We start from the raw sequence: 11,724 nt of genomic DNA, 5'->3' as shown, positions 1-11,724 counted from the left end.
GTTTGTGTGTGACGTCAGCTGCTGGCCCCGCCTCCTCTTACAGTGCGCAGAGTACCGGAAGTTCCGCCCCGTCGTGAACTGGGACAGCAAGCGGTGAGTGTGTGAATCTGAGCGGGCTAGCGGGCCGCGGGTGTGTTTTTAAACGCTTTATTCTGGTTCTAAACGAAGCTGACGAGATATTTCATTTAAGGGGTTTTCTGGGCTGCTGGTCAAAAAAAGAGGTCAAAAATTAAATATGGTTCCGGTCCTGGGGACGGAGGGGGGGATGGAAGAAGGCACCGGCAGAGGACAATACACTCGATATTGTATGTGTGTGGCGGATCTTCCTCTTGCTAACCCGGTTTAGCAATGTGTGTGTGCGGCGGATAAAGCGGGATTAAAGCCCGCAGTGGGGCTGGGAGTCGCTCCGAGTGGATTTTTGGGGCAGTTGGGGCTTTGTGTTCCACCTCCAGCGAGAATTAAAGCCGAACTGCGGCCATTCATTGTTTCTGCTACCCATCGACAGCCGTTTCCTCCTTCGATGCTAACTCATTCAAATCAGATGAAAATCACTTTTAACTCGCTAATGGTGAGGCCAGGGGCCCCAGCAGCTGCTGGAGGAGCCGCAGGGGCCCCCCGACCCGTAGCAGCAGCTGGATGGGGGGGGAACCTGTCGCTGTGTGCCGCATATCGATGATCCTGCTGCTGATCTGGGATCAGTGTCTGACTGCAGCACCTCTGCTGTGTTTTTCTGTTCAGTGTAATTGAAGTCACGCAGGAAGGAGAGACCTCGTGGTTTTCTGATCTCTGCTGCGTTTATTGAATTAAATCAGACCAGTGAAAAATAATCAACACATTTAGAAGATAAAGTAAAACCAATAAAAACAATATTGAATGAGCAACTAATGCGTAATTCTACATAATTTCCTGTTGTGTTTTAGATTCAGTTCTCCAAACTGGTTTTCTTCTTAATTTGGCTCATTTTCCTCCATTTAGATGAATATTTTCCATATTTTTGCACTTTCACTACCAGCTTTAGTGCAGCTCTCTCTCTTCCTCGTTCAGAGTTGCACAGATTTCCTGGTGCGTGTTGGGAATGGTCTCTGGTCGATAAGCGGCGACTGAAGTTAACCCAGAAATAAACACAACAGTCTGTTTTTATCCGGTTGTTCTGCACGATGCTATAGTTTTACTCAGTGTTACTGTTCAGTCTAGAAAACGGTGAATTTTTTATGTTAATTTTTATATGATAACAGAAAATAAGAGAATGGAAATTATCTGTGTTTGTGTTAATCTGTGTTAATACATTTCCATTACCTAAATCCAAATATCCATTTTCTTTCCTTACTTAATTATTAATGGAATAATATCCATTTTCTTCCATAAATTATTTTCTTTCACCCTTTCTTTCACTCTTTCTTCCTGTCTTTTTTTGTTGCTCTTTCTTTCTCTCATTCTTTCTTTCACTCTTTCCATCTGTCTTTTGCTCTTTTTTTGCCTTTTCCTTCTTTTCCTTTCGTTCTTCTTGTCTCATTTGTTTTTCTGTCTCCTTTTCTTGTCTCCTTTCCTTACTTTCTTTTTTGCATTCTTTGCTTATTTCTTTCCTCCCTTCCAGTTTTTTCTATTTTTGCCAAATATGTCATTATTATTTAAAACTTGGGTCTTGTAGAAATTTCTGCAGTAAATTTATAGTTAAGTTTAGTAATTTATATTTTAAAATGATTAATATGAAAGACTGAGTAATATGAGTCTGGAAAAATCTGGAATTTTGGAGTGAAAAATTGCGTAGAAAAGCCATTGACACTCGGATGAAAACATGAAAAACATCTGTCTAGTTTATGAATCAATCCACATATTATTATTTTTAGTTATCTCTGGGATTCATATGAAATCTAGATGATATTTAAAACCAGATTTTCCTTCCAGCGAGAGGATGGTAAAAACATGTCAGCTGAAACATGAAGCACTTTGTGGAGCAAACAGAAAGTCCATCAGATCCGGTCGGTTTGAGAGTCTGAATCCCAGCAGATGCTGAAGCTATTTTTACCCAGCATCCTCCTCCAGAAGCTCAGAGCGATCCGATGTTTCTTAGAGAAATCCCACACAGCGACGACAGACGCCATGAATCTGCTGACCAGCGCGCCTCGCGCTAACAACCTCAGACTTTCAGAGCCATTTCATTTTTCCTCTGTCACTCACTTCTATTTGTTTTTATTCAGTCTGAGTGTCGGACCAGAACGCTGCCTCTTTAGGAGGCAGAGCCGAACTTTCTGCTGTTTAAGTCGGACTGGATTTGTTCTCCAAAGCTTAAATGTGATGTTTTTTTAATAATCTCAAGCCTAAAAAACTGGTTGATTTAATATTATGTAGGCGTGATTTACGTCAGGTGAGATTAAAATGAAATATTTTATCAAAAAGTCACACTTTTTGAATTAAATTCAGCTTAAAATATTTAAACATTAAGTTTAAAATATTGTTAATTTTCCCACAATGGGTAAATTTAGATGTAATGGTAGCATAAAGTATGTAGGTCAACACAAAAGTTAAAAAGTATTAAAACATGTATTAAAAACTGGATTTACATTAATATACTGTAATAATTAGGCCTGTCGCAATAACAATTTTTAATAAATTGTCCCAGAAGTTATTGCAATAAAAGATAATGTTGTTTTGAGTGATATAATGGAAATGGCATAAAAATGCAAGAACTTATTCTCAAAGATTAATAAATGTTAAATTATAACGAATGTTTAACACTAGAACTTTCAAATATCCAAAATAAATAAAATGAATTATGAAGTCTCTGTAAACAAAGTTGTCCTTAAAAAAGGTTAGTTGAGGCCAAACACCAGACTGGAGACTTTATCATCCAGTTAAAAATATATAAATCTTGAAAGTGGAGTTTATTGAGCTCGTTCTAACCGATTTATTGCTTTATTGCGACAGACTTGTTGAATAGTTTTTTTAGTGTGCTGATGTAGTTTAGTATTTTTGCTGCAGCTGAAAATATTCAAATAGATGGATGTTGTTCTCGTCAGCTAAAGTTGCTTGAGGCGTTTTCTCTACTCACCTAGAATTAAGTCTTGAGAATTAAAGACATTTTATCCCCAGATTAAGTGATTTGAAGCTAACTGAGAATCTAAGCCATTTGATTTTTATGTCCCAACACTTCCTCTTTCTTTCTCCATGTATTGCTCATCTATTACTCATTTATCCAGTCACGTGTTTCCAGTTCTGCTTCAGAGCAGCCATGGAATTTCAACAGCAAAAGGTTGAACGTTAAGCTTGGCGTTTGCGACATTCCTTCGTCTCCTCGTCTGTTTACTGATGAGGCAGCGCGCCGTCTGACCTTTCTGTTTTCCTTCCTTCCTGTCCTCATGTCGTCCTAGAGCTTTTACTGTAAAACTTCCTGATTGCTCAGACTTCCAAGCACTTCATAGCTACTGAAACTTCCTTGTTTTGTCACGTTTCAAATGCAAAAATAAACATTAATCAAATTATAATGTATTAAGTAAAAAGTTTTTTATATTCAGTCCCTTTTACATGATTCCTTTTAAATAAATTCAATCTAAATAAGAAATGCAGTCCTGTAATTTGAACTTTTGTATTAATAAAGATCTAAGAGGTTAGCTGTTTGATACATGGTGGTGGTATCATCATGCTGTGGGGATAGATTGGAGCCTATCATGGGGTAAGTGCAAATGTATCCCCAGTTAGCTGGACAAAGTTCGTACATTTCTGTCATGATACAAGCCTTAAATTACATTTAGTCATTAAAATTACATTTAGTCTTTAAAAGTCTTATGTCCAATCCCCTCCAGAGACACAAACGGCACAAGATGGAAAGAAACATTGATTATTAATATTGGCCCACCAGTTTCACTTATTAGAAAACGTCAAATAGCGATCGATGCTAATGCCGATATATCATGACGATTCCTGATGTTTCACGTAAATCCTGTGTTTGACCCGCAGGCTGCTGATCTTTGTGTCATCTCCTGCTTACAGCACCCCCTACAGTGTATGTGTGGCAACAACATGTCTGTGCCGCTGCTAGCCGAGGCTGTGACGGTGTCCGGGACACAGAAGGAGACTGCGGCGGTGAGTCCAGCCTAATGTTCCTGAACTCTGCTTGACTCAGCATTTTTCTGCTGGACTGGCAAGTACCGATACCAAGGAGCAGCTAGAAGCTCCGATAAATCAAACATTGACATATTTTCTCCATTGTTATTACTGAATTGGGCATCACGTGACTGTCGTTCGCCACGCATGCGCCTTGGTATTCTATGAGTCAGGACTATCGGAAAAAATGATACAATCACGCAAATAATCTGAAAAAGAGACGCCATGTTTTACTATTAATTGTCAGCACCTCAAGAGCCAAGAGTGTCGCATTTCACTGGTCAGTAAAACGTTTTAATTAAAAATGTGGACAAAGTGGAAAGTAGGTCAGTCATGCTAGCTTAGCTTTGACAGCCGTAGTGTAACCGGATCCTTTTCGGCGTTGTGCTGGTTTTTGAGTGAATGGACCGTGACACAGTTTCTTTCAAGCGGATGATTCTCGGTTTATTTCTGACGAAAATGCAGACAAAACAACCGTGTTATAGGCCGCCCGCTCCAAGTCCTACACCAAACAAAAGTATAAAATAAAAATTAACTTAATAGATCTATAAATAAACTGAATGTATTTAGATGGAAAAATGAAAAGCACACACCTCTCCCGCAGGACAACATGTCAAAAGGGGAGGGGCTAAGGGGCGCAAACAATTTAAAGACAATACCACAGAAGAAGAAATAAAAGGGAGGGGCTTCCGATCTTAAAATAACACGGTTAAAACAATGACAGAGGTGTTTCAGTAAGATAAGGAACAAGACAAATAACCAAAAGAAGACATTTTGTGTAATTATAATAAAAGAGAATTACAACCAGGTTACAGTAACATAAACACGCTCTGCGGAATTCGGTGTGTTTCGGTTAGGCGACCCACACATCTACTCTCTTCTGACAGGTAAAAAGCAGATCAGGTGTTTAAACTAGTTGATTAACCACTGCTCATGTTCATTCAAACACTTATCAATAATTGCAACATAAACACCAAGTTTCAAAACATAACATTGTAACGGACTAGATGTTCCGTTTTGGGGGGTTTGTGTTAATTTTTTTGTGTGGGGGAAACATTTGTGTGTTTTTAGGCTTGGCGTTCCTGTTAAGCTTGAACGTTATCTCTGCTCGGTCGGCTGGCGGGGTTGTTGTCATTCAGTTGCCACGACGCGTCGTGTAGTAAAGCCGACGCAGCGAGTGAGAGAAAAGGACTGATTCTGAATTGTTTGTACCCTTTTTTATGTTATTTTCCCTTTGTTGTGGTATAATTTCGATAAGTTTAATAAGCGACAAAAACTGGACTACTCGTGATTTATGATTGTTATAAATATGGCGATATTGATGAACATGACTCAATGCATAGTAATGGCACCTGCAGGCTACAAGGCGATGTCCAATCCAGTGCATTGATGGTTTTATCTGCTGGGAAGCTTAAAAGGTTACAGTTTGGGATTCAGGATGTTTTTCTGTCTGTGCTGCAGGTGATCTTCCTTCATGGATTAGGAGACACAGGGTGAGCACTTCACATGTTTTTATTCTCTCATGAATTTTCTTTCCACTCAGCCATTTTAAGTCCCTTCAGGCATAGAAAGGCTGTGAAACCACTCAGGGTGGCAGCACCTTGGAGTAACGCTGTTACAAATTCAAAAATCTAATATTTTTGAACTTGAATCCATCCATCCATCCATCCATCCATTTTCTTTACACCCTTGTCCCTTAGTGGGGTTGGGAGGGTTGCTGGTGCCTCTCCAGCTGACGTTCCGGGCGAGAGGTGGGGTCACCCTGGACAGGTCACCAGTCTGTCGCAGGGCAACACAGAGACACACAGGACAAACAACCATGCACACACACACACACACACACACACACACACACACACACACACACACACACACACACACACACACACACACACACACCTAGGGACAATTTAGACAAACCAATTAACCTGACAGTCATGTTTTTGGACTGTGGGAGGAAACCGGAGTACCTGGAGAAAACCCACCATGCACAGGGAGAACATGCAAACTCCATGCAGAAAGACCGGGGCCGGGAATCGAACCCAGAACCTTCTTGCTGCAAGGCAACAGCTCTACCAACTGCGCCACTGTGCAACCCTGAATTTGAATGTATCTCTTTAATTTTTGCTGATTGATTTAATCATTTAAAGACAGACTCACTGACCAGGTTATATCTGCTTCATTAATGTTAACAATGTGACGTTAACAGCAGCCCACCCCCACTGTTGAAGCTTTGCAACTTTGTTGCAATAATTATTGACTTTTCAGAGAAAAATCGATAGCATTTTTTAAATAATTGTAGTAAAAAAACAAGGTCTTTAACCAAAAATTGCAAAATATCCGATTAGTTTTTATTGTGACTCTTTAATGCTTCTTTTTTATTATTATTAAAATTAGCTGGAATTTATAAATAGGAAGAAAAGCACATTTATTTTATTTATTTATTTATTTGGTTTATTTGATGGAGACAAACACAGCCGTCCCATGCCTGCATCATGGTACATCATGGTACTTATTATATAATTTGCAGCACTTGTCCTTAATGAGTTTTACTAAAAGCTTTCTAAAACTATTAAGAAGTGGAATTGTATTAATATAAAACAATAAAACATGATATTGGCAACAAATGCAAAGTCATACTGCAAAGAAATTAAAAATATGACAATATAAAAACATTAATTAAATATTATCTAAGGTCCTTTGAGGATTATTTTAATCTCCTAACTGTGGCTTTGAGTCCATTTGTCTAAAATGTATTCAGTGTTTTCCTCAGTCAGAACTCTGTACAAATTTACAAAAGTGTAAAAATCCTTTTTCTTTTTTTATGAGCCAGATTTGTTTGTTGTTGTATTTATTTTTTATCTGCTTCCTGTTTTCCATCAGGCACGGCTGGGCCGACTCTCTGACGGGGATCCGGCTGCCTCACGTCAAGTTTATCTGCCCTCACGCGTAAGCCTGCTGCCGTTTATCTTACCTGAACTGCTGTTCTGCCCCCCCTGACGCCTTTTTCCCCCCACAGGCCTAAAATCCCCGTCACTCTCAACATGAGGTCCCTGATGCCCGCGTGGTGAGTAGCTCTGATGAACGCCACCGCCTCTCAGCTCAGAACTGGCTGCCTTTGTTTCCCTGGAAACCACAATAGGCTCCCATGTTGCCCTTGACAATAGTGCGATTGTGAGTATTGATCTGTTGTTGTTTTTCTTGACTCCGGTTTTGTGTGCGCAGGTTCGACCTCATGGGTCTGAGCCCCGACGCTCCAGAGGACGAAGTCGGAATCAAAAAGGCTGCAGAAAACAGTGAGTTTGAACGCAGCGTGCCGTTTGAAACAAAACAACCACCCTCACCTCTAAAGCCAGCCTGAAATAGCTCGCAAAGTGGCGCTTTCTGCCACGCTTCTGATTGGTCGACTGCAGCAGTTTAATAAGGGGAACTGTCAGCAGTGGAAAGAGGATTACCTCACCACAACACTGCAGCAATCATAATAATAATAATAATAATAATGACGTGATGGGCTGAATCACCACAGAGTCCAGGGTGGTGTTGATGGATCCAGTTTGTTGAAATGAGCAGCTTTCCTTAAATGACAGATGGTGTTTTAGAAATGGGTCAGAAACCTTGTTTATTGATTTAGACAAGGTCTTGAGTCAAAGTATTATGTGTTTCTCAGGCACATAGTGCCTTTTCATACCTCAATTAAGAAACTATGTTACTTTCAGTTTTTATATATGTATATATCAAATATGACTTAAAAGAAATTTGACTTCCTGATTTAACTTCTTGAAATTGGGCCTCTGTCTCTAAAAACTCTGCCTCAGGAAGCCATACCAACATGGCTCCTCTGATTTCTCACTGAGAAGTACCTCCTATCATGAGCTCAGCAGCTCCACCAGGTGTTTGCTAATTGCTGCTGGCTAGTCTGAAGGAGCTCAGTGGGGGAGCGGTGGCGGAGGGCTGCTCTGCTCTGAACTCGTTAGCTTGGAAGCTTTATGACCATTATGTCTTTATGTTCCTATGTCTTTTTGTCTTGTAATATTATGACTTTATTTTTATATTATTACTTTATTCTTGTACGACTTATATTATTACGACTTTCTTCAGGTAATATTATGACTTTATTCTAGTACAGCTTTATTCTCATTTTTTTTTCTTGTATTATTACAACTTTATTCTGGTATTATTTTAACTAGTTCAAATTTGACTCCTTCATTTCTCCCGTCACTGAATGATTTTGTTTCTGTCTCCAGTTAAGGCCATAATTGAACATGAGGCCAGAAACGGGATTCCTCCTCACCGTATAATCATCGGTGGATTCTCTCAGGTCAGATAGCGGCTCACATTGATTCTGTTTGTTCTTAAACCAGACCAGTTGTAGTAAACGTTTTGTTGTCGTTCCTCCTCCCCACCTCAGGGTGGCGCTTTGTCCTTATACACCGCTCTGACCTGCCAGCACCAGCTGGCCGGCGTGGTGGCCCTCAGCTGCTGGCTCCCTCTTCACAAGAGTTTCCCTTCGGTACGTCGTGGCTCCGGCTGGAGCCGCCCCGTCACGTTCTGCGCCGGTTCTGTTGCTCAGGTGGAACCACTGTGGGTCTTCTGTTCCCACAGGCGTCGAGCGGCAACAAGAACATCCCGATCCTGCAGTGCCACGGAGAGATGGACATGATGGTGCCTGCGCAGTTCGGCGCCATGACAGCAGAGAAGCTCAAATACATAGTTAACCCTCAGATGGTCACCTTTAAAACCTACCCAGGCGTCCAGCACTCCTCCTGTCCTGAGGTACGTCTGCTTCTTACTGCAGTCTGGGGACGCACCGATTTACCTCCGATACCGATATCTAAGATTTGATATTGGCTGATCCGATACAGAAGAACACATGTCTGTGTTTATTTTAAACACACACATAAATTTACTGAATTACAAATGAATTTGATAACTCTGCAGTAGTACAGCACACTGAAATACACCAAGAGCTTCACAAGCTTGGTCAAACATGGAGAAACAACTTTCAATTGTTCAGTCAGTTAAATTAGGAGAAAACAGTCAATGTAAAATAAATAATAAGGTGACAAAAACATTAGATTGACTAACTTAGTCAAACGTGAAAATAAACAACAAAACTTTTCTCAAATGCTTCAGAAAGTTAAATCAGGAATTCTAAATATAATGTAAAATAAATAATAAAGCAGGAAGCATAGAAATAGACTGAATAGATCTTCCCTTATGGATCAAACTCATTGTCACTGATACCTGATCTAGAATTTTCTTCAATATCAGGACTGATACAGATATTGATATCAGATCGGTGCATCTGTAATCCGGTCGTCATCATCAGGAAGGCGACTCTTTGGTGTGATTATGAAACATAAAGCTCTATGTCAGTCAGATATTTTGAGCTTTCAGTTCTTGTTCTTATAAATCTTTGTAGACGTTTGTTTTGTGATCGTTCCACCCTGGAAAAGCGGAGAACAAAAAGAATCTGTCGTCCCTGCTGGTGATGATCGGATGGAAACGAACGTTAGAAGATTTTACTTCTCTGAGATTATTATTTATTAACTAATTATTAATCTGCTCTGATCTCTTTTAGGAAATGTTGGCTGTAAGGGAATTTATTGAGAAGTATTTGCCTCGGATTTGACCTCACCTCATTCCGACTGTGACGCCCTCCGAGACACTGACCTCTGACCCCTGATCTGCTCTCCTGCAGGAAACAGCCATGAGAACCCCCCACCTCCTCACACACACACACACACACACACACACACATTTAACAGGTAATTTAATCCTCAGAGCTGAACAGCGCTCTTCATACAGTCCAACTTGTCGAGTCTCGGCGTTCGGAGGGAGAAACTCTCGCTGCACATTCCCCCTTTTTTAATTTAAATCCTCCATCTGTTGCCTCTCTTCTTTTCCTTTTTTTTTTTTTTTACCTCATCTTGTTTCCTTTTATCAGCTTGTATCACTCATCGCCTCACTGCCACACTTCCATTTGAGTTACTGGAAAACCAGCGATGAGTCTGAGTCGCATCATCCGACCTGCTGGGGGCGCTGTCAGACTGGTCGGATGTTTACAAACAGCTTTTGCTTCTCCACCTTTAGAGCATTAGCTGCAGGTTTTATAGGAAGTGAAAGGACATAGAATATGTTTGAACTCTTTTCAGACATTCTGACAGCCTTTATAAACGACTAAAGCTGTTTGCATTAAAAAAAACAACAGCACATTTTTATTTAAAGGATGTAAAATCAGATCAAAATCTGATGAAAACCATTTCAGGTATGAAATATGCAGCAATGTTGGTCACATTCCCACATCAAAATCTGCAGTATTCGTTCGTAGCTCCTAAATTTGTTCATTTTAAACACCTGCAACCTGCGTACTGATGACCCTGACTGTCTGCTATCTGTTTGAGCAGAAACAGCAGCTTGGAAAGAAAAACTTAAACTCCTTTTTAATTTATTTTGATTTTAATAGCAAGAAACGCTGCAGGTTTCCTAAAAGGATTCCTAGTGAGATCCCTCTGGGGATCAGAAATCAGTGAATGTGAGATCTTGGCTTCCTTTTGAGAAATAACAAAAAATAGTAATGAAGAAAGGAAAATTAATTAAAAATATTGGAAAATAACAGATAAAACAACATATTAATTCTTGTTTTTGGCACCAAACAGAACTGTCTGTTTGACCTGCCCAACAGATTATTTTAATTTTTTCACTCTGCTCATAAATAACTGCATGAAAATGTGATTAACTGACTAATAAAGACTACATACCAGAGGTTTGATCAGCGGTCACGGTCTGTCCTGTGTAATAGCAGTCAGCCAACCCAAATGGGCGTTGCGATCAAAACAAAACCAAATCTGAGCGATCTTCTGACCTTTAATATCATTTATGAAAATACTTCTCTACAAAACAAAAGCATAAATCATAGTTTAGTAGATTATTTTTAAGTGGTTTGTTTACAGGCTTGAAAGGATCAAAATGTTAATGTATTGGTGTGGATTAATCTGTTTGCGTATGATTTGACCTCTGACCTGTTAGCTTAGCGGCTAACCTGGCGTGAATACTCTCGTCCTGCGCTGTTCCCGTTAATGATGTCTGAAAAGGCCTTTTATAACGAAGCTCCTGTGTGTCCGACTCGGTTACTGGGAGAGCTGGTTTTCCACCACTGCATCCATTCCACATTCTGCAGCCTGTCTGGGTCTTTTAACACGCACACACACACACACACACACGCACACACACACACACACACAGAGTCCCAGGAACTGATGCTTTTCCTATTTTTAAATGTGAGAAAATGAAGTGACTTGTGTAAAACGTAATCCAAGTGAAATAAAGCAAATGGATGACTGTTCCTGCCAGCCTGTTTCTTTCAGAGCTGTAAAACCTTCATGTTGATTCTGTGTCAGACTTTGATTTTTCCGAAAATCACAGGAGAACGGGAACATGAGACCCGCACAGACTGCACATCACCAGTCGCTTCACTGCGCCTCCCATCATTCCCAGTTATGTTGGAGCAGATTTTATCCTCCCTCTTCATATCCATCCATGATGCCAAGGCGTTACAGAGTTCCAGACCTTTTAATCCCAGAGAAAATCCAGAAATTCTCATTTTTCCTTCTGCTGTAACCT

General features: G+C 40.2%; 1 protein-coding gene across 5 annotated transcripts; it reads left to right on the top strand.

Moving 5' to 3' along the window:
• On the top strand, positions 1–11,446 carry lypla2 (lysophospholipase 2). 5 transcript variants are annotated; one of them, XM_081612361.1, is made up of 10 exons: positions 1–93; positions 3,988–4,080; positions 5,563–5,594; positions 6,985–7,050; positions 7,121–7,168; positions 7,327–7,397; positions 8,346–8,419; positions 8,510–8,611; positions 8,704–8,874; positions 9,683–11,446. In XM_081612361.1, exons 2-10 carry the CDS (start codon positions 4,003–4,005, stop codon positions 9,731–9,733), a joined length of 693 nt encoding a protein of 230 aa, XP_081468487.1. In that variant the 5' UTR covers positions 1–93; positions 3,988–4,002; the 3' UTR covers positions 9,734–11,446. The 5 variants fall into 5 exon arrangements, with proteins under 5 accessions (XP_081468487.1, XP_081468486.1, XP_081468488.1 ...); XM_081612360.1 differs by having other exon boundaries at positions 3,955–4,080; XM_081612362.1 differs by lacking the exon at positions 1–93 and adding an exon at positions 110–130.
• The last annotated feature ends 278 nt before the right edge of the window (positions 11,447–11,724 follow it).

The sequence above is a fragment of the Poecilia reticulata genome, chromosome 11 (assembly GCF_904066995.2).
Source record: "Poecilia reticulata chromosome 11, P_reticulata-male-v2, whole genome shotgun sequence".
Taxonomy (NCBI): domain Eukaryota; kingdom Metazoa; phylum Chordata; class Actinopteri; order Cyprinodontiformes; family Poeciliidae; genus Poecilia; species Poecilia reticulata.
The sequence above is the reverse complement of the archived record's forward strand: the minus strand, read 5'-3'. Positions and strand labels throughout refer to the sequence as shown.